The sequence below is a fragment of the Corylus avellana genome, chromosome 5 (genome assembly GCF_965113065.1).
Source record: "Corylus avellana chromosome 5, dhCorAvel1.hap1.2, whole genome shotgun sequence".
NCBI lineage: Eukaryota > Viridiplantae > Streptophyta > Magnoliopsida > Fagales > Betulaceae > Corylus > Corylus avellana.
In genome coordinates this window covers 20,781,609-20,804,733 of record NC_142494.1, presented here as the reverse complement: position 1 = coordinate 20,804,733, position 23,125 = coordinate 20,781,609, and the positions used below count along the sequence as shown (strand labels likewise).

Genomic DNA, 23,125 nt, shown 5'->3' with positions numbered 1-23,125 from the left:
TCAAAAAGTTTCCTTGATTTCGAATAATAAGAGTCTTAGGATTTATTTATTTTTCAATCACATCCTTCCATTACAATTTTCCTTGATTTTTCTAACGGAAATCTTAGTCAGACCTTCTAATGCGATGCCACATTCTATTCCCATAGGTTCAAGTGCTTCCTTAATAAGGGCATCCAAAAAATTATGAGGTGAGGAAACAGCATTTGCCCACCAAGTGACTCCCCTACATGAAAAATAAGGAAGACTGTAACTTTCTTCTGTAATAGAGACTTCCCAATTTGAACCAACAAAGAAGTTCATTTAAACAGAATTGCAAAATACCCATTCAAATCTCAGAGATATAACAATTTCTTACCAATTATTTGGTCAATAACAACGAAAATGCTTGGTGACAAAAGAAGTCCATTCCAAGATAAAGACAACATAGAGAAGAGTATCAACCTGAAAAACAACTTTTAAGGGAGGAAAGAAGTCACAATGGAAACCACCTCATCCTTGCAGCTCTCTGCTTGTTTAGGATGATGGATCAGCATTATGCCATCCCTGGGTGCAAGGCGGAATGCTCATGAACTCATCAAATTCCTTCACATGAATGTCACAGCACTTCCACTGCAACATCATATATACCATTAGAGCATGTTTTAAGATTTAGTTATCAATGAAGAGAAATATAATGATAAGGAGACTCAAAAAAAGAAAAGAAAAGTATCTCACCCCTCTCATACGGTCATGGAAAACAGCAGGTCCAGGATGGAAACTGCATGCAGTCTCGTGATTATCCTTTTCCTTGAAAGTCTTACCACATCCCTTATTTCTGCATGTCTGGGGCTCATTTATACCAACTACCTTCTTTGCTGGAGCAGGAGAGCTCTCAAAATTTGTATTAATATCGGTAGGTGCAGTTGTGTCCACATTTAAAGGCTTCGGATTAATCTCTTTAGCTTGTGAACCTAGAAAAGACAAGACTTGCTTCAGCTTACAAAGAAAATAAATTGTTTCTGGAGAAGTGGGGAAGCTAAGGAATAAAGTGTCAGCGGATTTTTTTTTGAAATGTGATACTAAATGCAACTATACTTGGATGGGATTGAACTTGTGACATCACCCTTCCATCACTTATTTATGGGGGGAAATATGCCATTTGGTCCAAAAACCATTGATGCAATACAAAAATTTAACTATCTTATAGCCCAATTTCTAAGCATTATAATGGAGTAGATATTCATTGAAAAAATGGACCCATTATATGAGGAACTCTAGTTCTGCACGAGTCTTCATTGTTTTCCATGGCAGTCGTAGTTGCACTATGCCCTAAATCTGAGGGATCGTTAGTAACTTAGTATCATTACCACTTTTCCATCTGAAATCATGGTGACTCTAAGTTTATTGCCTTGACCCATTAATGTTTCATGCTCCTACTTGCCAATGGTCTTCTGACCAAATAGCTTTCCCTGCCTGCAAACATCACAGGCAGAGGGTGAGGTCACAGCCTCGAACCTGTATGAGTGTGTGAGTTGTATACTTGTGTATACCTATAAAAAGTATTTCATGCTCCTGCTAAACCACTAAACAATATTTGAAGTATTTCATTTCTATGGGATAACCAAATCAACTAACTATTAACCTTCCAAACTAAAAGGATACAGATGAGATTACCATGATCAGAGCAAAAGAAACCCTGCCGGCACCTAGAGCAAGTCTCTTTTGAAGATGTATTTGTTGTAGAATTTGAAGAGGGAGCAGAAACTGGATTCTTTGGAGTAGGAGTTCGCAACACTGGCTTCTCGGTAGTGTGCTTGCCTGTCTTACATCTTCATTAATAAAGAAAACTTTAACAACTTATACTGAACAAAAATATAAATAGATAATTAAAATTTGAGACACATCAAGATAACAGTAGGTGCAGCAGTAATTGCAACTAAATAATAAGACTTTGCTACTAGTATCTCAATATTTACCACAGACATAAATCAATTAAGGAAAATATTCAATGGATGAAAAAACTAGCTATTCTTCAAATGTTTAGGAGCTGCTTCAACAGACCAAACACCTAATTTAAATTAATCAATAATAAATATTTAACATTTTCGTCCAATCTGACAACATCATAAAGTAAAAAAAGAAAGAAAAAAAAAACTGACAACATCATGAAAGTTAGCCATTCAAATATTCGAACCAGGCTGCTACTGGTATGTGCCATGTCAGCACAGCTTACATCAAAGCTTTCTCCACCCTCATCCATGACATCAATCAGAGTTTGATTAGAGGACCATTCTCCCATGTGGAAGTTCTAGTGGAACTGGCATTCGTATCCTTTTTCACTCTAAACTCACATGCTTAACTTTGGTTGGAAACAACAAAAGCAGGAAGCAAATTCTCTGGTGGTAAAACTTTAGATGAAGCATCACCATCATAGTTTCATTCGGAAGTTAATTCAATGTCCATATGTCACATTCCATGAGATTAAATCAGTAAAGAAGAAACCAACCTATCATAAGAATGATAAGATAATATCCCCTTTTTAAAGGGGTCAACTGGGTCAGGAGCAAACTTGTGGATACCCATTTGGCAATTGCTACACTAATCTATCACCTGATATTGTATAACGAAAACAAAAATAGAAGTTGAAACCATGTCAATGGGACAGGAATACAAGTCAGTGAGGTGCCCCGTTCACCATGTACATCAATCACCAATCTATAATGGTGATATCCATCAACTATCTGATTGCCCGATAGATGGGAGCAGGATATGAATCGTTGACTGAAATATAAAGTCCCAGAGAGTTTAGAGAACAAAAGTTTGGTGTGTGTTCAGCTGAAAAATCATTCAGTATGTATTCAGCACCAACAGTAATATTGTGATGTATTCCCTAAGATAAACAGAGTTCTTCACTATAACTATACATCATGGTTACTCAATTTCACTAATCAACATATTGCTAGATTTTCAGGGGGCATCATAGTCCTGAGAGCGAGAAATAGGCATCTCGAAGGATTAATTTTAACACTAAAACCATAATTAAGGGCCTGATAGAAGCTTATGGGGTGTAGCAATATTTTCTTTAAATTCTTCTCCTCCTTTAAAGAGGTTGGGGAATGTATCCAGGAGTCTCTCTCCCACTCCATAGCAGTGTAGGGTGCTTTTTACAAAAGGCGTTTGGATTCTTCACAAAGATTTAACCAATCCACTATGTTCTGCACAGTAAACATCACAAGATCATATTATGATCTGGAGATTTCTCCACATATATTATATTGCAAGGATTGATACGATACAAGTCAATGTGCTAAGCATTTGGGACCGAGAGAAATACGAGCCCTGCTTCAAATTTCAGCAGATCTTACTGAATCCACATATTCTATTGGTGAGTGCATACTAACTCAAATCAAAGCGAAAAATTCCACATCAAGCAAGCAAGAGAGTTCGTAAAAAAAAAAATACAACGCAATTACCCTGGAATCTCCAAAAATAAGCTGAAATCATGACTTCTTTTCTTGCAACAACTCCACTCTTTCATTCCATCATGAAATATAGGCTGGATTTAAGGAAAAAAAATAATAATAAAAAGAGAAAACAATGAAGCTACTTAATTGTAAAGAAACAGAAAACAAAGAATTATTTCCCAAAAAAAAAATGAAATGAGAAATACTTACTCCCTGAAAGAGGAATACACCAGCGCAGTAATGTCCAAATTGAAAAAGAAAAAAAAGAAGAAGCTAAAGTTAATAAAATTGAGAAATAGAAATAGACATAATTTAGTATAAACAGAGACAAAGATAATGTCCTAAAAAGAATAAGTGAAAAGAAAAAAGGGCAATTACCGAATCATGGTATTGACAAGAACCTTCGGGGTTGTTGTCCTCGGAGAAGGTGGCGTTGCACCCAATTCGCTGGCATCGAACCCCAACCACATCTGGCATCTCCATTTCTCTCTCTCTCTCTCTCTCTCCCTCTCTCTCTTTTCGAGTAGAAGAAGAAGAAGAAGACTTGGAAGGCTAAACTAAAACTACACCGCTTTTCCTAGAAAAAGCAGCTCGGAGAATCGCTCACACTCTCTCTCTCCCTTTTTTTTTTTTTTTTTTTTTTTTCAAAAAATATTCTTTTAGAGGCTGGTTGATGATGGTAATAACTAATAAGCACCGAGATTAATTTGTCAAATGAGGTATTCCAAACACGGAACAAATCCACTCCAATCTATTATAGATGGGAGAATATTTAATTTATGGCTAATTTTTTTTTTTTCAAGAATCTCCTAGGATCACAAATGGCCATTAATAAAAATAATAAAAAAAATTATTTTAAATTACAAAAAATTAAAAAACAAATTAATTAAAAAAAAAAAAAAAAAGAAGGGGGTAGCAATGGCCGGCAAGGGGTGGCCGAACCACCCCCAAGAGCGAGCCACCCCCTTTGGGCCAAGGGGTGGCTTTGGCCACCCCAGATCGGCCGATGTGGGGTGGCTTTGGCCCTTGGGGGTGGCCGAACCACCCCCAAGGGCCAACCCTTTTTTCTTTTTTCTTTTTAACTTGGCCCTTGGGGGTGGTTCAATCACCCCTTTTTTGCAAGATAGGGGTGGCCGAACCACCCCATGGCCCCCCCATGGCCAGCCATTGGGGGTGGCCAGCCACCTTTTATTATTATTATTTTTTTAATTTTATTTAATTTAAAATAATATATATTTTTTAATTTTTATTAGTGGGATATGTGTCTTATTTGTGGTCATATAATTTCTGAAAAGACATCTTAGTCATAAATTGAATATTCTCCATTTCATAATGGACCGGAGAGGATCCTCTTCCTCCAAACACTGCCTCTAATATAATTGTGACACCAACGGGTGGGGTTAAGTGCAAAAAATAACCGCGTAAAACTGTTTTAAGGGTTTTGGAACAATCACAAATTATTAGGGGGGTTGGAGCCCATCAATTCATATACTCCACTCACGGGCCAAGCCCTGGTCAGAACAGGCTTACACTAACACAACACAGGAATACTAACAGAAAACAAGGGCAAAGAAAGAGAAAGTCCGAGCTGCTTTTTCTAGAAAAAGCCTTTTTTTTTTTTTTTTTTCTTTTTTCTTTTCCTTAAAATAAATATAACCCAAAGAGCACTGATTGGCAGCACGCGCGGGCGTGGAACGTCCAGTGCAAATTTTTTTTTTTTTTTTTTTTTTTTTTTTTTTTTTAAGATCAACAGCACGGGCGTGCAATGCACGCCGCGTGCTGTTGATCTTTACCCTAACCCAAAACACAACTCGACACACCTTTTACAAATTCGCATTCTCTCCTTATTGTAGGACTATTTGACAAAACAAGTGCTTAATATTTGTCGAGAGAAGAGCAAATTTATTATTTCAAAATTAAAAAAAATTAGGGTAGTCAAGAGGAGTGGCCGCACCCCAAAAGTTAGGGTTTATTTAAATAAGGGTTAAATACTCTTTTGCTTTCAATGGTTTAAACTCTTTATTTTTTCTTCCTTAAGAATTCATTTTTATCATAGGAGATATATGTGATTTTTATAAAGGCGGAGATGGTACCTATGTTAAAATTCTATCCAAAACTTAACGAAACGCCTCATCAGCACCAATCAAATATTGCCACGTGTCATATAATTAATTTTTTTTTAAAAAAAATTAAAAAATTATAAATTTTTTTTCAAAAAAAAAATTGAATGTGGCCGGTGGCTGTAGCCACCCCCTTGGCCATTTGGCAGCCACCCTCACAGCCGGATGTTTTGGGATCCATATTTGCTTCCAGCAAGAATGAGTCGTCTGCGCCTAAACTTGCTCTACCGCCATCAACTGCTGTTGGTAGAGGAAGAGGAAGAGGAAGGGCGGCCTCTTCAACCTCTCGGGCTAGTCATGCCAAATCACAAACTGAATAGCCACCCCTTTTGGATTGATTGTGGATCAGTCCTTGTACATCAGCCAATATTTCATGCTGTGAGATAGATTTTGTAAAGGGGGTGGCTTGATCTCCCTTGGCCACCCCCAAAGGCCAGATCTAAAAAAATAAATAATTTTTTTTTTTTTTAGTTTAAGTTTTTAGGGTGTGGCTGGACCACCTCCAAGGGTCATGAGGTGGTCCAGCCACCCCTAGCTGGCCATTGGGGTGGCTCTCAAACCACCCTCATCTAAAATTAGTTAAGATGTAGTGGCCAGCCATCCATTATTTTTTTTATTTTTTTTTAATATAAAATATTATTTTTTTTTAGTGGAACATGTGTTCTATTTGTGACTCTAAGATTTCTAAAAAGAAATCACAGCCATGAACTGGATATTCTCCGGTCCATAATCCTAGTCCGTAAGAAATGATACTTAGCACTTATTATAGAGTTTAATAAGTAGGTTCGAAAAAATTTTCTCCAAACTCACTCATTTACTCGCGTTATGTAACAAATATTGATTTTAAAGAGAACAAAGTGGGTTGGCTTAATACCTTCCACTTTGTTTACCGGATAGTACCGCACAAATGGCTGGCCTGTCCCTGGACCTATTAAAGAGGTTCACAGTTGTGTTTTCAAGATCCACACAAGGAGATTAGTATACCTCGTCGCTACGATTCCACGATCGGTCCAAAAAGAAATTGACAGTTTTACAAAAGCAAACAAAATGCTCTACAGCTAAGAAAAATTAATTATATTTCATTTAACTCATAAAATGCTTTTAAAGCTGTTTCTTTGCTTCGGTTTTCTACAACATCTTATACAATACAAATCATAATTAATCATAATTATACATGATCTGACTTTGTAAAAGCAGCAATATGGATATCAATCAGGTCATAGAGTGCCATAAAAGAATTCCTATATATATATAATACACTAAGCATACAAAATTGAATGCCTATGTACATTACAACTCTGAGTTGAGTTTCAGGGGAATGAATATACTCACGAGTCACGAGTCAGCTGAAACCTCAAAAAATGGAATTGGCAGTGGAACCAATATATCATTTGACTACAGACTACAACAACGTGGAAGGTCACAATGATCTGTTAAGCACTTCAATCGTGGAAGCTTTCCCCTGTAAAAACAGAAATTGTATGTTTTGTTTCCACGTAAGATTAAAACTTAAAAAAAAAAAAGAAAAAGAAAAATTAAGCATTATGTATGTTTTGGCAAGGTTCCGCATCTAGCAACACTATATGTGACTCATCCATTTTATGCATTATGCATCCCAAAATCCACTAGGAAGAAGGCAAGAAGAAAAAAGAGAAAAAGAAAAAAGAAAAAAGAAATCGATAATAATTAAAAATTTCAGTAGGGTTATAACTTTTATCTCGTATAGACAAAAAGGATGGCACCTATAGAATGGCTTCTCCATAGCTTTTAAACTTTGTGATCTGAATCTGCATTCACAATTTAAGACAAACAGATTTCTATATTGGCACAAAATACTTAAAACAGTATTCTCTTAATATATATATGCAGTCAAAAGGTGTAGTGCAAAAATTTGAGTTAATGGAAAGAGGTAATGGCTCGGAAGATATTCAGACATTTTTATCTTTCTAATCAACATTCTTTTGTAGGGGGAGTAAATACTTGCAGATGTATATACTTGTGTGTTTGTGTGTCAGAGTGAGAGAGAGAGAGGGACCTCATTCTGTGTGTCGCTCTCGGAGGGGAACCAGTGCATGAGAACGCCCAAGTTCATTACAGCAGGTATCAGTTTAAATAGGAGAGGAGTTGTTACCTGTACATAATCATCTACCAGGATAAATATTTCAAAAGAAGAAAAAAAAAATTGAAGTTTCAACATAAAGAAACTTACCAGACTAAGAGCAGTTGTTCCAATAAGAAGAAGATACATCTTCCCCTACATTACAATAATTTTAATCAACAACATAAAAAAAAAAAATAATAATAATAAAAAAATAAATAAAAAGAAAAGAAGAAGAAGAGAAGGAAAGACTGCAAAACTGGTAAATTTATGGCAAGATAAACAAATTAGTCTACTTCAAACATTTGTCAACTTAAACATTATCTTCTTCTGCTGCAAAGACAACTGTAGTGAAGCTCTCTAAGTGGCTTTGCTTTTTAATTTTATTTTTTGACAACCACAAAAGCATGAACTTACAAAGAAGGCATGTGATGCAATATCTAAATTATGTGATAACTTCTTTCTGTTTGTCTCTTTTCAAGTGGAAATGCCAATGGAAACCAGTGGTGACCCAATTTCAATTCATTTCAGCATCGACAATTGAGTAAACTCTATCAGATGATCATTAATTTTAAACTCACGAAGTGCTGGAAGATGAGCTAAGCTGTGTTTCAAACAGCTAATTCTGCGTATATTGAGACCTTAGTTTCTAAACCAATTCAAAATGCTTATAAGATATTATAGATATAGGCCACTTGGTTGCAGTTTCTAATGTCACTAACAATACTTTTTAAAATTTTCTATTACACCTTTTCTACATTTCTATTTAAATTTTGTTTCTTTAAAAACTAATTAATGTATCAAATCACAAGGCCAATGAACTTTTTACTGTTCAGTTAAAGGTCAAGGGTACAAAAAAAGGTTGTATTATCTAACATTGACATGAATATTCTTCGTGCACACCACACAGCTATAATATAGTACCAAGATATTCTTTGTATAAGTATCATTACTTTTCTATGTAGGGGGCCAGAAGTCAAGTCCTTCCATTTATTATAATACTGAGCTGAAATTTCTTTATGTTGCAAACACGATAGGATCTCTATGGGCATAATATTTCTCTCTCTCTGGGCTAGAGTTGCCCTCATGTGCTACACAGCCACAGAGTTCCATAGGCTCACCAATAACTGTAGTGCCCACTGGTTGTTAAGTGGACAAACAAGAAGAGCAATCTCCAAAAATGCTCAGAGAAAGTGACTGAAACTACTGTAGCTATTCTACATCAGTAATATTCATCAACTAATAAATTATTCATAACGCCACGTCATCAATGAATGCAGCTTGAAGTAAACCAATTTTATTACAAATACCACGTGCAACATCAGTACTATAAAATTGAGCAATGAGGTGTTCTAGTTGTTGTTTTTGTTGTAGGTGCTGATTTTTTTTTTTTTTGACACATCCCAATATCTCCATCCCTGTCTGGTTTGATCTTTCAGAACAGCCAATCATTAATCAACACAATGAGGGTGCATGGTAAGTCTAAAATCAGACTGGAAGACACCTCTAGCACTTGACTTCCAAACATGACAGCCATTGAATACATTTCTCACAAAAGGAAATTATTTTTTATACGTTTCTTACAAAAGATTATTTTTTATAAGTAATCGAAATATCATTAATAAAAGGAAATTATAAACTTAGAGAAGAACTCAGCTACTGCAATAAACAAATTCCTTCACTCTGGGGAAAGAAGAGAGATTGATCAGTATGATGGGGCCCTCTAGTAAAAAGTAGTATAGATATTCCAGTGGAGAGCAACCATAAGAGACAAGCCATTACCAAAACAGGAACCAAATAAATGAAGCAAGAAAAATCAATCCACACGTACACAAAGAGAGAGAGAGAGAGAGAGAGAGAGAGAGAGAGAGGTAACCTCAACAAGATGAAGATTTGAGGCACGACTTAGGAGAACAAAAGCAAATTCCCCAATTTGAGCAAGCAAAATACCAACCTATAAAAGGATATACCAAATTTTCAAAAATAAACAATTTAAGTATTTCACTTAGATCTGAAATTAACTCAACAAACCAACTTACAAGGAATGATGTTCTCATGCTATACCCAAAGGCCTTAGCAACAATAGCACCAACAGCTGTCTTAACCACTACAACCAGAATAACAGATGCTAGCAATATATCAACGTGGTTCCATAGGAAATGTACATGTATGAGCATTCCAATACTTGAAAGGAAAAGAGCTGCAAATAAGTTACGAATTGGTTCAACCTACAGCATAGAAAGGCATCAAATCAGTAATGTCTAATAATTCTTATGACAATTGATACAAGAGTTGAGCCAATTTTGCATGTGACATACAGAATGAAGCAACCTCTTCAATCTAAATTTATTTCCATTAAGGAGGTTCCATGCCAATCATAGTAATTTTCTCAAATTCGTGTGCTTCATTTACCCAAGTTTAGACACTACTTGGCATGATTGGGAAGGATGCCCTCGGTTGTGACTAATTTGGAGTTTTTGGGCGGTTCCAATCAGTAGAATGTGAGCTTTTCTAAAGAGGCGCATGATTGAGAGGTGAATGTCTTCGCTTCTTTTCTTCAAAGATTGTACTCAATCAAAGTAATAAGAGGTAGTGAAGATTAGCTGTGGTGGGTCTCCTCCAAAAGAGGTTTGTTCCAGGTTAAGCCCTTATGCTCCTTGGCTCATTTTGAAGGTAGCAGTTTCCCCTAGGAAGAGTGTGTGGCGGACTCAGGCTCCTTCAAGGGCGGCCTTTTTTGCTTGGTCGACGACTCTAAGCAAGATCCTTACCTTAGATAATCTAAGGAAGCGGCATGTTATAGTGATGGACAAATGTTGCTTGTGTAACAGGAATGGTGACTCTGTGGACCATCTTTTGCTTCATTGCATGTGGAGTGCTCTCTTAGTCATTTTGGGATGGCATGGGCTATGCTAGACATGTTATCAACTTATTTGCTGGTTGATGGTTTTCTGGAAGGTTGAGGAGCAATGCGGTGCGGAAAATTGTGCCTATTTGCCTCTTTTGGTGTTTATGGAGGGAAATGAATAATAGGAGTTTTGAGGATTTGGAGAGGTCCTTGGAGGACCATTTATTCTCCTTTTTCCACACTTTGTATTTTTGGACAACGGCTTATGTGTCCCCTATGTCGATTAGCTTTAATGATTTTCTTGTGCGTTTGCCTCTTTCTAGTTAAGTGATTTTTTTTTTTATACTTTCAATGTACTTAGGGGCGCCTTACGCTTTTAATAAGAAGTGACTATTACTCATCAAAAAAAGAAGTATAGACACTACTTAGTTTAGTTATTCAAAAGCTAACATAGCACAAGAGATATAACATGAAACAGCAGTAGAAATTAGTTTGAGACAAAAGCTAAATAAATAAACATGCAACACAACTCAGGAAACTATAGTAACAAAAAGCAGTACCTGGTCTAAAGTATGTTGTGCAAATTCAGTATTAGATATCATAACACCAGCCACAAACGAACCCAACTCAAGACTAAGGCCTAACTTATCGCTGCACTGAAAAGGTTAAAGGAGATTCAAAATATTAAAAAGGAGTCGGTAATTTTGAATATATGCAGCAATATCCTGCACTGGTGTCATATATTACAGCAACTCATCATCTTAACCTGAAATTAAGATAATCTAACAAGGGAGAACTAATGTACAACAATAGGCTTTCTTATTTTCATGTATTTGCTTTTTTTTGGGGATAATTAAAACTTAGTTATTTTATTTCATATCAACATTTTTTCAGCACAAAACGTAATCCCTTATGCACAAAAATTTCCATGCTTTGAGTCCCATCATCTAAGTTCAACATGATTAAACAGAGAAGAATATGCTTATGGTTTGTATTAAATTTCTTTCTTTAGGCTTCTAATATCTTTTGCTCTAATGCAAATCAAAACAGATGCCAAAGAAAACCATGTTCATGGTACTGCACACTGAAACACCTTTTAACTGCTCAAACTGATGTCATACACAGTATTGGAATCACAACTTGATTGAAAAAAAAAAAAAAAAAAAAAAAAAAAAAGTGCTCGAGAATATCAGTCAGATTCCAAAAAACTTTTTTTTTTTTTTTGATAAGTAGTCAGATTTCAAAAAACATTTAGACAAAAGAATAGATGAACAGAGCTTTGTTCAAGTAAAAGTTTTGGGCCACTTTGGTTGTGTTTTGTCAGAGAACAAAAAGAAAACTTTAAAACATGATCTTTTCAATACTTCTGTTTTTCCAGAATTGAAAATATAAAACAGTTTTCAGAATCCATCATTTTGATGTTCTCTGAAAACAGACTTTTTCCAGGAATAAATCTCTGAGAACAGGTTTTGGCAACACGTTTTTGCACTGTCTTCTGTTTTAGTGAATTTAAAAACAGAAAACTATTTCTTAAACAGAAACCAACAGGCCCTTGCATTATTTGCATTATGAGAACCATAAAGTTTCTTTACTTAAGTCCTATCTCCAAATTTTATATAATGGTTTCTAAATAGAAGTTTCCTATTTAAATAAAAAGTGAAAGTATACCATTTGGAGCTATTAGAATATATTCTTTAACCAAAAGTTGGTTTAGTGAGAGTCGAAGCACCAGATACAAGACTGAAAGGGAAAACAGAAAGAAAGAGAGAAAGATAAAATTTTATAGTGAGACACATATATTAGGGAAAAGTACACATACACTTCTTTCCTATTCTCCAAAACTTCTGGTAACCCAAATTCAACTACCCCTACTCAGTCACAAAATCAGAACAATAAATCAAGCAATTGAAAATTTAATGCACGTTGTACAAAAGGAATCACCACAAGCAGAATACTCATTTGTGACAGAAACAATTGAGATAAAATGCAGCATGATGAACAGTCACTAGGCTTAATTCGAGAGAGAACTATATCTGGAACTTACCCAGGCAGATAATAGGCAAAAAGCCACAGCAGCAAGCTGATAAAGTTCATTTGTCTGAATCACAAAAAGGGGAAACAAAATGAAATTTAAGAACTACTAGTCAATCCAAAAATGTAGCTAATGTTTTTATAACTCACTTGGGATGATAGCTGCATCATCAGTTTTAGAAAACGAGGAACAAACGACCAAGATAATACAGATGCAGCAGCGAGATATAACGACAACACCAGCAGCCTGGCGTCAAAATAAAAAATAAAAAAACAGATAAAAAAAGTAAAATAAAAAATAAAAAGCAGGCCGTATTCAATAAATATCATTTATATGATGGTGTTGGAACAACTATCCATTTAGTCATGCAAAAACCAACTATATTTATTTTCAAAATTACTAAAAGCTTGACCAAAGAAAGCAAATCAAAATTGCAAGACTTCAGTAAATGACATGGGAAAGAAAAAACCGCACAAGGAAAACTGCCAAGGAACAGACTTACAGCTTTCCCATTGAAATCATTCCCTGCAAAAGGCCACTGTTACCCCCCAAAACTGGGAGCAAGGCAAATAGTAAGCCAACAGCACAGTCCTGAAATAATCCAAGGTGAAGGAGTGAATACACATAAACCCGAAATCAAGGCTATGTTTGTTAATTTTGAAAAGTGTTTTTTGATTTGAAAAAGTTTTTGATGTGATAGAAAATTGAAATGCGTTCTTTGGGACCAAGGCAAAAAAAGTAAAGCCAACGGCACAGTCCTAAAATAATCTAAGGTGAAGGAATGAATACATATAAACCAAAAATCAATGCTATGTTTGTTAACTATTTTGAAATTTTTTTTTTTTTTTTTTTTGTGTTTTAATTTGAAAAAGTTTTTGATGTGATAGAAAGTTAGAGAAATGTTTTCAGTGGGGTCCACATTTAAAAAGTGTTGTCTACAGGAAAAAAAAAAAAGAAAAAGTTTTTAAACTTTTTGAGAAATGTTGTGTGTTTTCAAAGAAACAAACACTAAACATGTTTATTTTGAGAAAACACATGCTTATTTTTTCAGTTGATTTCTTACTTATTAAAAAATAGGGAAACATCTGCGTACCCCCCTCAAACTTTCACTTGCGACAATGTCTCTTTAAACTACTAAAAAATTGACAATGTCCCCCCAATTCAACAAGAAAATACTCCAATAAATTTGAAGAAAAAGTTAAATTTCCACACCCTTGTTTTTTTTTTAATTAGCTTTAGTTTTTTTTTTTTTTTTTGAATTTTTTTTTATTAAGGGTATTTTTGTCATTGTGGGGGGACATTGACAATTTTTGGTAGTTTGGGAGGGCATTGTCTCAATTGAAAGTTTGAGGAGAACATTATTAATTGGATGATAGTTTGAAGAGAGTATGTAGACTTTCTCCTAAAAAAGAAAAAAGAGAGTGGTGGCCGTGCGGTGTGGCCGCCCCCTATCTGGTTGGGATGGCCACACAGCTACTGCTGTCTTGTTAAGGTGGCTGCACAACGACCTCTAACTAGGAGAGTTGGCCAAGTGGCTACCCCTATCCTCTATTAGAAGTGGTTGTGCGGCCACCTTTATTTTTATTATTATTATTATTGTTGTTTTAAGTGATAAGTCAACCTCCATACTTAAAAAAATAAGTACATGTTTTCTCAAAATATTCTTATAAGAGGTGTGGAAAGTTTTCTAAAAAGTGTGTTGTGTTGTGCTGTGTTTTGTTTTTTGAAAAGTATTGTCTTTTATTTATTGAAAAGTATTGTCTTTTATTTATTGAAAAGTTTTTGTATTTTGAGTTTTGAAAAGTGTTTCGTTTGTTGAATGTTTTTATAAAAGTGTATTTTTGCGTTTGAAAACCCCCCAAAAAAAAAAATTTGAAAACAAACATAGCCCAAGCTTTCTAACTCAACATGATTTAAAAATTGATAGATTTACCATCTGATTAAACATAGTTTATAAGATACCTGAAAAATAAGTGTCCCAATCGTAACTTGACCGTGAAGAGCATTACTGCTATTCCGTTCTACCAGAAACTTTACCACCTGGTAAACGGTAATAAAAAAAAGAGCATGAAAAGCACTAAAAATTTGGCAAGCGGCAACACCCAAAAAGACAAATTTTAGTGTCAAATAATTGTCTAGAAGAATACCACTGCTGTTGATGACATCGATAAGAATGAACCAACAAATACACCCTCAGACAACTTTGCTCCACAAAACTGTAATGTTAGCAGATGTTCAAGGTCAGCATCTGTTTTGACAGGAATTATAACTTGTCACTAGGAAAGGAAAAACTGAAAAAAATAAAAATAAAACAGATTGGACACTCTCAGAACGATACCATGGCAGTTATGCCAGACAAGAACATAAATATGATTATCTGAAGTAACCCCCCAAGAACGGCAACAGGCCCGACAACTTTTAACTGCATCAAACACAAGTGAAATTAGTGTCTCCAAAGACATTAAAAAACGTATTGCTACAGGACTTTTACAATAGCTACTGTATGATATATGGTACATATGATTTCCAAAGCTGAGAAAAATATACCTTCGTCAAAGAAAACTCCAGCCCCAAAGCAAAAAGAAGAAAGACAACGCCAAACTGTGCAAAAGTTTCAACCTGTAATTAAAGATAATGAGAACTTGTCACTATAGATCCTAGATTGCAGGTAACATGGTAGACCAAATCATGGTACATGAAATTCCACAGAATATAATCTGACTCAACTTGACTGAGCCTATCTTAGTCAGTGCAGGCTATTGCACATGAAGATGGGATATTTAACTGAAACATGTGCACCACCATGTGCATGCTCCTCATCTTGGTCGCTCCCTCTATCCCATGTTCTATTAAGTTAACTATTAATACCTAGGCAGTCACCATGGTTATAGGTATTGAAGTGTCATATAGAGTACTGCTGGATAAAGACAGCAAACTCCATGTACCATGTATTTTCGGGAAAGTTGGAAGATGTGTGGAGAATTTTGGTAGATCCACGCTTTTCAGATTGTATCGAAATTACTGTTCCAGCCTGTAGTTCAAAACTATATATATATATATTTTTTTAATGCAAGTCAAGGGCATTTAGAGAGGCTCATTAAAGTGAATTTCTGAAAACACCATCACTGAGAAAACATTTTTTTAGCCAAACTTACCAGAATAAAAGTAAGAACTTCAGAAAAATGCACTATCTTCCTTCAATTCTTTGAGTCAAAAGTGGAAAAAGAAAGGAAAATCAATGGACCAACCCCACTGTCTCCACCCCTTATGAACTACCAGTAATGATAATAGAACAAGCATTCTGACTTCAAGAAACAATGTTCTTGAGCTATTCACAACAACATACCTGTACCATTTCGCTAATGAATTTCAGCCCCCCTGGTCCAATAAGCGAACCGGCAAGAAGATAGCCCACAATAACCTAAAATATTTATCCAAAATAAATGAAAGAAAATATCAAAGAAGGTTGTATCATCTAAATCACCTTATGATTGGACATAAATGCAATGCAATTGATAAACACAAAAAAAAAATACAACAATTTGCAAATACAAACCGGTTGCCCCAAACAGGAAAAAACAATTCCTCCAATGGCAGCAGAAACTATGACAACCACCAAGTCTGAGATCAATCTGCCGGAATGTAAAACAGAACTAATAAGGCATAAATCTACGGCAGTACATAAATCAAATTAAACAACTTCAATCATGGGTTTTCAAGAACTATAAACCCCAGTAATAAACAGATTGTAATTACAACCTCTAGGGTCAGTTTGGAGGAAAGCCATATTTGAGAAATGCTATTATCTAGAGTACAAAATTTGTGCATAGACAAAATAAAACACTAAGGTCCATCTGCATTGGCCAACTCCAGCATTTCAAATGACATTTTTTTTCCTGAAAATACAGAAATCAGAGAAGGTGTTTGATTTAAAAAACTAATTTTTTATTCTTGAAAATGTCAATATTTTCTTGTGAGGCAACACACTTCTCATGTTTTCCAAAGCACTGCCGTTTAAAAATAAAAACAAACCTAACAAGGGCAAGCTTTTACTAACTTCGAATTCATTTAAGAAAAGAGTTCAAAACCATTTTTCGAGTCATGAACCAGACAGGCCCTAAATTTATCATGTGTTATTTAATCAGGACAAAAGATATGAAAGACTGACCTCAAATCTACTTGAAGAACTGGATATTTGGATTTCTTGTTTGACATCACAAAGACATTGTCCTACCATCAAGTAAGAGAAGTTAGTGTGGATGAAATTCAAAGCATAAATAGCTATGACTCACTCAAAAGATTAGGCGCACCTTTTTGTCAATCAAGGTAGTCATGTCATCAGTATCTTCATTCTCTATGGAAAAAACATCTTGGAACTGGAATGACCTTGTGCCACTGATAAACAAAAGAACTAGGTGAAAAAGTGTCTTGTTTCCATAATAATAAAAGAAAGATATACATTCAATAAATTTTCAGAATGCAATCACATTAGCAACTGATATATTTTACACATTCCCGTACTTTCCTTCTTGTGTGTCATTTCTCTTGGTCTTCTCATGAGTGATTTTAGCTACGGTCTCCAGTACAGCCTGTGAAACATAATCAAGATTCATCTTTACATAGATAACATAATCACGAGTAGTGCAAGAGCCAAAGTATTCAACCAGTAAACAAATATCACCCAATTTTTGTTCTATCACGTGTGATTTCTAAACAACCAAGCATGGCCTATGGAGAAGCCAAGCTCTCTCATGAAATTTAGACAAAGCAATGATCAGCCACATTGTGGACTAGTGGCTTGAGAAGCATGACCTATGGGTATATACAAAAGTCAGATCCCAACCAAAGTATATTTTATTCATTCATTTATTTAAGTTACCGGCATGCTCCATCACAAGAAATTTTTTAAGAACAAAATAATCCAGAAAAAGGGGTCATAGTTTGATTTTTATTTTATTTTTCCTTTTCAGAAATAAATCCATAGATCACAGAAAAATTGTGTTACCCTATTACATTAGTGGAAAATCATGCCAATTATTGCAGTATGCCCAGTAGATCTTAAAGGAAAAAACCAAACCTACTTGTTGATCGGCTACACTGTTATTGAAGCTGCTTGCATCAGATCCTAGTAAAGTGGAAAGCAGAATGATATCAAAACAGCGTTAAATGAAAGATCAAACACGGAGGAATAAAATGTGAGACAACATTCGTAGCCATGATGCAATCAATATTGGGAGTCCAAATTTGAAGCAAATAGACAATCATACGACCTCAGTACTGAAGAGCAGGATTGGATGACATCGTCCAGCATATATGAAAAATTGCATATATTAAAAAGAAACTGATGGAAAATTTGCTTCATCTCATGGCCAAACAATAGAAGTCAAAGAAACGTCACATTCTGACATGGAGAAAGACAGTCGATAATAAATTCCAAGAACACAGAAATAGAGAAAAGCCCAAAGTCTGCTTTTTATATATGTTTCTTAAACATATCTAGAGACTAGCCAGTCTTTAAGAACCATCAGGTTTTATCCACTGGAAAATTCACAGGTATTAGTCATTAAGTAAAACACAGGAACTATGGTTGTCGCAATGATTCAGAATTAGTGTAGTCATGTTTTGACACACTAGTCAAACTAACAAGATCCTCTACCTATCCCAGTGAAAATGTATCCTATAATTCTTACATTATAAAAAACTTCGAAGACTTTGAAGTAGTCGTTTACCATTCTTTTCTTTTTTTTTCTTTTTCTTTTTTCTTTTCCCTTACTTTTCTTTTCTTACCACAAAAAAAAAAATGGTGCTTTAACTTGATGGTTTTTGAATCTACCCCACACAAGACCCCCACCACAGGACAAACATCCATATTGCAACCCAAAGCCCAGCCAAAGGGCATGGCAGGGGAAAAAACACTCGAAAGGTAAGGAAAATCTCCATCCTCCCCATCCCCAAAATCGTCTCCTTGATCCCACACCACCAGCTCCAAAGATGGACCAAAACCAACAAGCCACTTCTGAGATTGAATCTAACCTGTCAACTTGAAATCATCACCCTTGTCAACAATCCAAGTGCCGAGGGAACAACCACCCAAAGGGAAGGGAGGGGAAAAAAACCCTTTCCTCCCCATGTTCCCTTACAACCAGAGCCGACAACGAAGCAACCGACACATCTAGCGAGTGTTGAGATTTACCAGCACTGCAGAACTTGGCCCGAGAAACCCCCGCCAAAGAAAACCCCTCGCCAGAGGAGATTTACCATAATCTTTAAAGCCCAAAAGAATCTGATATAAGGGTATCTTATTGTTGATTCTTTAATTTTTAAAAAAAGATAACTTGTTGAAGGACCACAAAAATCAAGGCCCAATCACATATCATCCATAAAAATGACCCCAACCCTAAAGGCTTATTAAAACTAAATCAGAGAGAGAGAGAGAGAGAGGAAATTTAAACTGGCAAGGCAAATAGCCCCCCAAAGGAGCTCATATATGATATTGTAACATGGCATCCCTCCCCCACCTCCTCCTTTATATATATACCAAGGGGTGAAGCCAACTATTTGGAGGAAGAGCATCAAAGAAATACAAAAAGGACAGAAAAGAATAGAAACTCTATTCAACCAAGAGCCAAAAGTGGAAGGATCTATGGTATTCAATACTAATCTTGTGAATAGAAAGCTCAGTCCCCTACAAAGCTCACCCATTGAACTCATTCCAAATACACCAAATCACACCTAATGGCACTGTCTTCCAAGCAACATTATGCCTCACCTTGCTAAATGCCCCTCTCCAACACTCCAAAAGCTTCATACTAGATCAACTCCCATGTCAGACCCTCTAGGACGAAAACAGATCCAGATGCACAGCAAAGAACATGAAAATAAGACATAAAATTGCCCTAGCTTCCAGAAGTTGAAGAATATGGTCCACTGATTTCCCATCTCTTTTATACAGCACCTTTGGGGGACAGATTGTCAACCATAAAGTTGTTTAAAACACAGCTGCTAAAACAAAAATGCAATGATGGGATGAGCTTGAGAATAATAACACATTGAACTTCTTCCTACTAGTGGTGTCATGCCCTAAAAGCCCCACACTCCCCCCCCCCCCCCCCCCCCCCCTCCTCACATTTCACCCTCTCTAAAGTATTGGATAAAAGATGCATCAACTCTGCCTTCCAATCTTGAAACAGCTTCACAAAGTATGGATGACAGAGGATAATTCTCCAAAGCAAACAATATAAATGTTGCCACTACGGCTTCCTGTCCTCGGTGATATTAAGGAAACCATGGAAAACCATTCTTAATGCCTCCCCTACACACCAAGCATCCTATCAAAAAGGGACCACTTGCCTAGCCCCCTACATAAGTGAGATATATTTAGCAAAATCCCAACATGCCAAATTCTTTTCCACAAGCCCTACCCATACGAACTATTAACAACAGCAGTGCACCACCCACCTCTCCCAACTCCATATGGCGTACTTAGTGACTATCTCCAAAGATACTGCCAGTTTGGAGTGAACTCCATAACTGCTAGAGCCTAATAATGCTGCTATAAACTTGAGGGCAAATGACTTTGAAAGTGCCATCTGCCTCTGTTATCACATATTCAGCTATATATCTATCTCATCAGTTTCTTTGGGGCTGCTGCTGTCCTATTTGGTGCCTCTTTTGCTGTCATTCCATAAAAATCTATCTAAGCTATTGAACCAAACTCATTACGGACTTTTGATTTCGAGATTTTCCTCAAATCCTTCTATTGTATAAAGGTTCATCAATTTTATTAAAAAATTGTCTAAGGCCTCTCTTCGACCCTGTTTGGCGGGGCTCTTTGTGGCTTCTCCAGGGTTGCTTCAGCCTTTGAGATACACAAACTATATGCAAACTGTTTAACAACGGGCTTTTTTCCCTCTTTTGTAGTGCAGCTTGGGCTTTTTAGGCAGCTTTTGAGAAGGCCAGCTGATCAAAGCAACTACAGCTTCAGAAGCTACACCCCTACCAAATTGATCCTTAATCAACATTTCAGATTATTCAACTTGAATCACAAAATATTAGAGATTAAAGGTTTGCTTAGTGTTTGGAGGCTTATACACCTGTTGTGTAAGCCGTTTTCAGGTCATGAATCATTCAAGTCATCCTGGTTGGTTGTTTTACAATTCTACAAGTTTGATTAATATGCCGCTTCCTCTACATAGTATTTTTCATTTCAGCAAGAAATGTACAATCTTAGTCACAATAAACCATCTCAAAAATTTTATGCTAAAACCTAATGCCGAGTTTGGTTGCTGACAAAAAGAACAGAGAATCCTTTTTCTTAAGGCATCTCTTGCTTCCGGACACGGTCAAACGACAGCATCCACCCTCATGCAACCATTTTGAATTTCACTTAAATTAACATATTATTCCAGATTTTATAAAACTTTTTCCCTGAATTTTCTCCTCAGCCAAACAGAGCTCGAAAATGCAAAACCTAAAAAAAAAATTACGAGAAATGAAACTTGAGATCCCGTAACCCTGACCTTCAGGCTGATCATTCTCGGAGAACTCCTTCTCGAGGACCCGGTCAAACATTTGGGCTATGCTTCCGTCGCTGGAATCCGGTGCGGACGAGTTCAACAAGTTCCCGTAGAACCTCTCCCTCATTTCCTTGTCAGATCTCACGGAATCGCACTTCCTCTCGTAAATCAAAATCACCACAATGCAGTACCAGATTCCAAGCGTCCCTCGCTTCTTCGCCTTAAAAATCGCCATCTATAATGAGAGATTCCTCACAAATGAGAGAGGGAGAGAGAGAGAGAGAGAGAGAGAGAGAGTTCTGGTAAAGAATTCAATTCAATGCAAGAGTCGAAGAGAAGATGGAAGAGAGAAACTTCGAAAGGATTTGGTTTGCTTCGGAACGAAGAGGTGAGAGAGTGCTTTTGAAGTTTTTTCTTAATTGGGATTTAACTGTCCAGACGCGGGATTAAGTGTCAAAATGGTTGGTTAGCTGTAAAAGAATTTCGATTCGCCTAGTGTTTTTCTGGATTAAGTGTCCTAGATTTATATATAACATTTTTATTTTGTTGTATTTGTTTTCTTATTTAAAATTTTCAAATAATGTAATAATATCTTTATTATGTACTAATATATACATTAATCTATAAAAGGGATTTTGATCTTTTAATTAATAAACGCAAGATTATTCATTGCTCCCAAAATGTTTCCATATAAAATATACCGGAATGAGTATAGGCTTGTTTGTTAGCGTCTTTTTAAGACAGCAAAAAGGTAAAAATATTAACAAACAATTTAAGATGATATTATGAATTTTCATTTTTGCTTTCGATTAATAGTTTATAATTAGGGATGAGTTAACTTCATTCCCATTTTAATATTCTAGATTGACTTCATTTATATTATAGATTTGTCAACGGCTTCATGTGTGAGCAAGCTTAATTTTAAAAAGTGAACTTTAATGGTTTTTTTCTATTGTATACGTACGCATATCAAATTCAAATGCGTGAGAGTCGGGTAATACTTTTATTTTCTATGTTGTAATTTTATTTTATTTTATTTTATTTTTTGAAACAAGATATGCTTATCTTTTGATTTAGTTTATTCTTAGTTCTTAGCACAATAGAGCATATTCACTATTATTTTTAAACATTCAAATTTTAATATAATTGGATATTTATCAAATTTTGTTAGCTCCTCTAATTTGTTGTATAGATTAATGGATAAATTCCAGTAAGTATCTAGACCTTGAGGTTGTCTTAACTGAATAACATTAACCATGTACTTCATGATCAATTCTTTATGAAAAAAGAAAAAATAGAATAAAAGAAGGAGTTCATCAATGCCACTCAAGTCAGTATAGTGAGATAGAAGGGAAGTTTGGTGAAGTAATAATGCGAGGTGTATCAGAGATTTTTATATAGGTTGACGCCCACATAGAGTTTGTGGGACTCTCAACACAAGTTTGTTACTTGATATGAAAATTTCCTTCCTCAATCTGTTAGGATGAGTAGCATGACATTTGCGTCCGGTTAGGTGAGATGGCAGATGGGGTGAATTGTCTGCTTAATGGCATCTCTCTGGTAGAGGTGCACTCGAATCCTGGTAATTAGTTGGACTTATGAGCCGTCAGACTCTCGAGGGTTGTATGGTTGTCGATCCTTCTTGTTGTTGGTCGTCAACTAGGCCTTCTTATGGACAGCCCTCCAAGCACATTAAGCCAGTAAGTAATATATATATATATATATATATATATATATATATGTGTGTGTGTGTGTGTGTTTGTTGGAAAAGAATTAAAGCAATTATATAATTTAATAATACACATCATTTCAAAAGTTTATTTTTAAATGACGTGTCACCGTTTTATAAAATTTCTTATTTTTAAAAATATGTCAACAACTCATAATGAGACATTATTTAAAAATCTACTTAATTTTTTCTTTTTTGGAAAATGTAAAATGATAATAATTCCTTTCATTCAATTATCGATTTTCCATTTGGTGCGGTTGTTAATGTTGTTACGACGTTCGGTATAGCGAGTCAGCGACATACATGCGGACAACTGGACAAGTGACCTGCCATGACTATTTT

At 35.7% G+C, this 23,125-nt stretch overlaps 2 protein-coding genes across 5 annotated transcripts; both read right to left on the bottom strand.

Moving 5' to 3' along the window:
- Positions 1–4,061, bottom strand: PBS2 (cysteine and histidine-rich domain-containing protein RAR1). Of its 2 annotated transcripts, XM_088517014.1 has the most exons (7): positions 3,822–4,061; positions 3,654–3,656; positions 3,453–3,535; positions 1,654–1,808; positions 715–950; positions 356–609; positions 1–223 (listed from the first exon to the last, which is right to left on the bottom strand). In XM_088517014.1, the coding sequence occupies exons 1-6, from the start codon at positions 3,924–3,926 to the stop codon at positions 514–516; spliced, it is 678 nt and encodes a 225-aa protein (XP_088373140.1). In that variant the 5' UTR covers positions 3,927–4,061; the 3' UTR covers positions 1–223; positions 356–513. The 2 variants fall into 2 exon arrangements, with proteins under 2 accessions (XP_088373140.1, XP_088373139.1); XM_088517013.1 differs by lacking the exons at positions 3,654–3,656; positions 3,822–4,061 and having other exon boundaries at positions 2–223; positions 442–609; positions 3,453–3,587.
- A 2,561-nt stretch (positions 4,062–6,622) lies between these two features.
- Positions 6,623–21,466, bottom strand: KEA5 (K+ efflux antiporter 5). Of its 3 annotated transcripts, none has more exons than XM_059593745.2 (21): positions 21,058–21,466; positions 17,620–17,663; positions 17,060–17,127; positions 16,849–16,933; positions 16,707–16,768; positions 16,095–16,170; positions 15,885–15,959; positions 15,086–15,157; positions 14,877–14,960; positions 14,686–14,754; positions 14,501–14,578; positions 13,041–13,129; positions 12,688–12,784; positions 12,551–12,604; positions 11,067–11,162; positions 9,701–9,889; positions 9,538–9,615; positions 7,773–7,817; positions 7,599–7,694; positions 7,275–7,350; positions 6,623–7,025 (listed from the first exon to the last, which is right to left on the bottom strand). In XM_059593745.2, exons 1-20 carry the CDS (start codon positions 21,287–21,289, stop codon positions 7,306–7,308), a joined length of 1,734 nt encoding a protein of 577 aa, XP_059449728.1. In that variant the 5' UTR covers positions 21,290–21,466; the 3' UTR covers positions 6,623–7,025; positions 7,275–7,305. The 3 variants fall into 3 exon arrangements, with proteins under 3 accessions (XP_059449728.1, XP_059449727.1, XP_059449729.1); XM_059593744.2 differs by having other exon boundaries at positions 7,306–7,350; XM_059593746.2 differs by lacking the exon at positions 7,275–7,350.
- Between the last annotated feature and the right edge of the window lie 1,659 nt (positions 21,467–23,125).

What these genes read in the sequence shown, in the direction of transcription:
- KEA5 (XM_059593745.2), bottom strand. Translation starts at nt 21,289, where the DNA reads ATGGCGATTTTTAAGGCGAAGAAGCGAGGGACGCTTGGAATCTGGTAC. An exon ending in AATGACACACAAGAAGGAAA is followed by an intron (nt 16,934 to 17,059) that starts GTACGGGAATGT and finishes TTTGTTTATCAG; the next exon opens with TGGCACAAGGTCATTCCAGT. An exon ending in GAACAACTGCTCTTAGTCTG is followed by an intron (nt 7,695 to 7,772) that starts GTAAGTTTCTTT and finishes GATTATGTACAG; the next exon opens with GTAACAACTCCTCTCCTATT.
- PBS2 (XM_088517014.1), bottom strand. Translation starts at nt 3,926, where the DNA reads ATGGAGATGCCAGATGTGGTTGGGGTTCGATGCCAGCGAATTGGGTGC. An exon ending in TTTCTTTTGCTCTGATCATG is followed by an intron (nt 951 to 1,653) that starts GTAATCTCATCT and finishes TGTCTTTTCTAG; the next exon opens with GTTCACAAGCTAAAGAGATT. An exon ending in TCCATGACCGTATGAGAGGG is followed by an intron (nt 610 to 714) that starts GTGAGATACTTT and finishes ATGATGTTGCAG; the next exon opens with TGGAAGTGCTGTGACATTCA.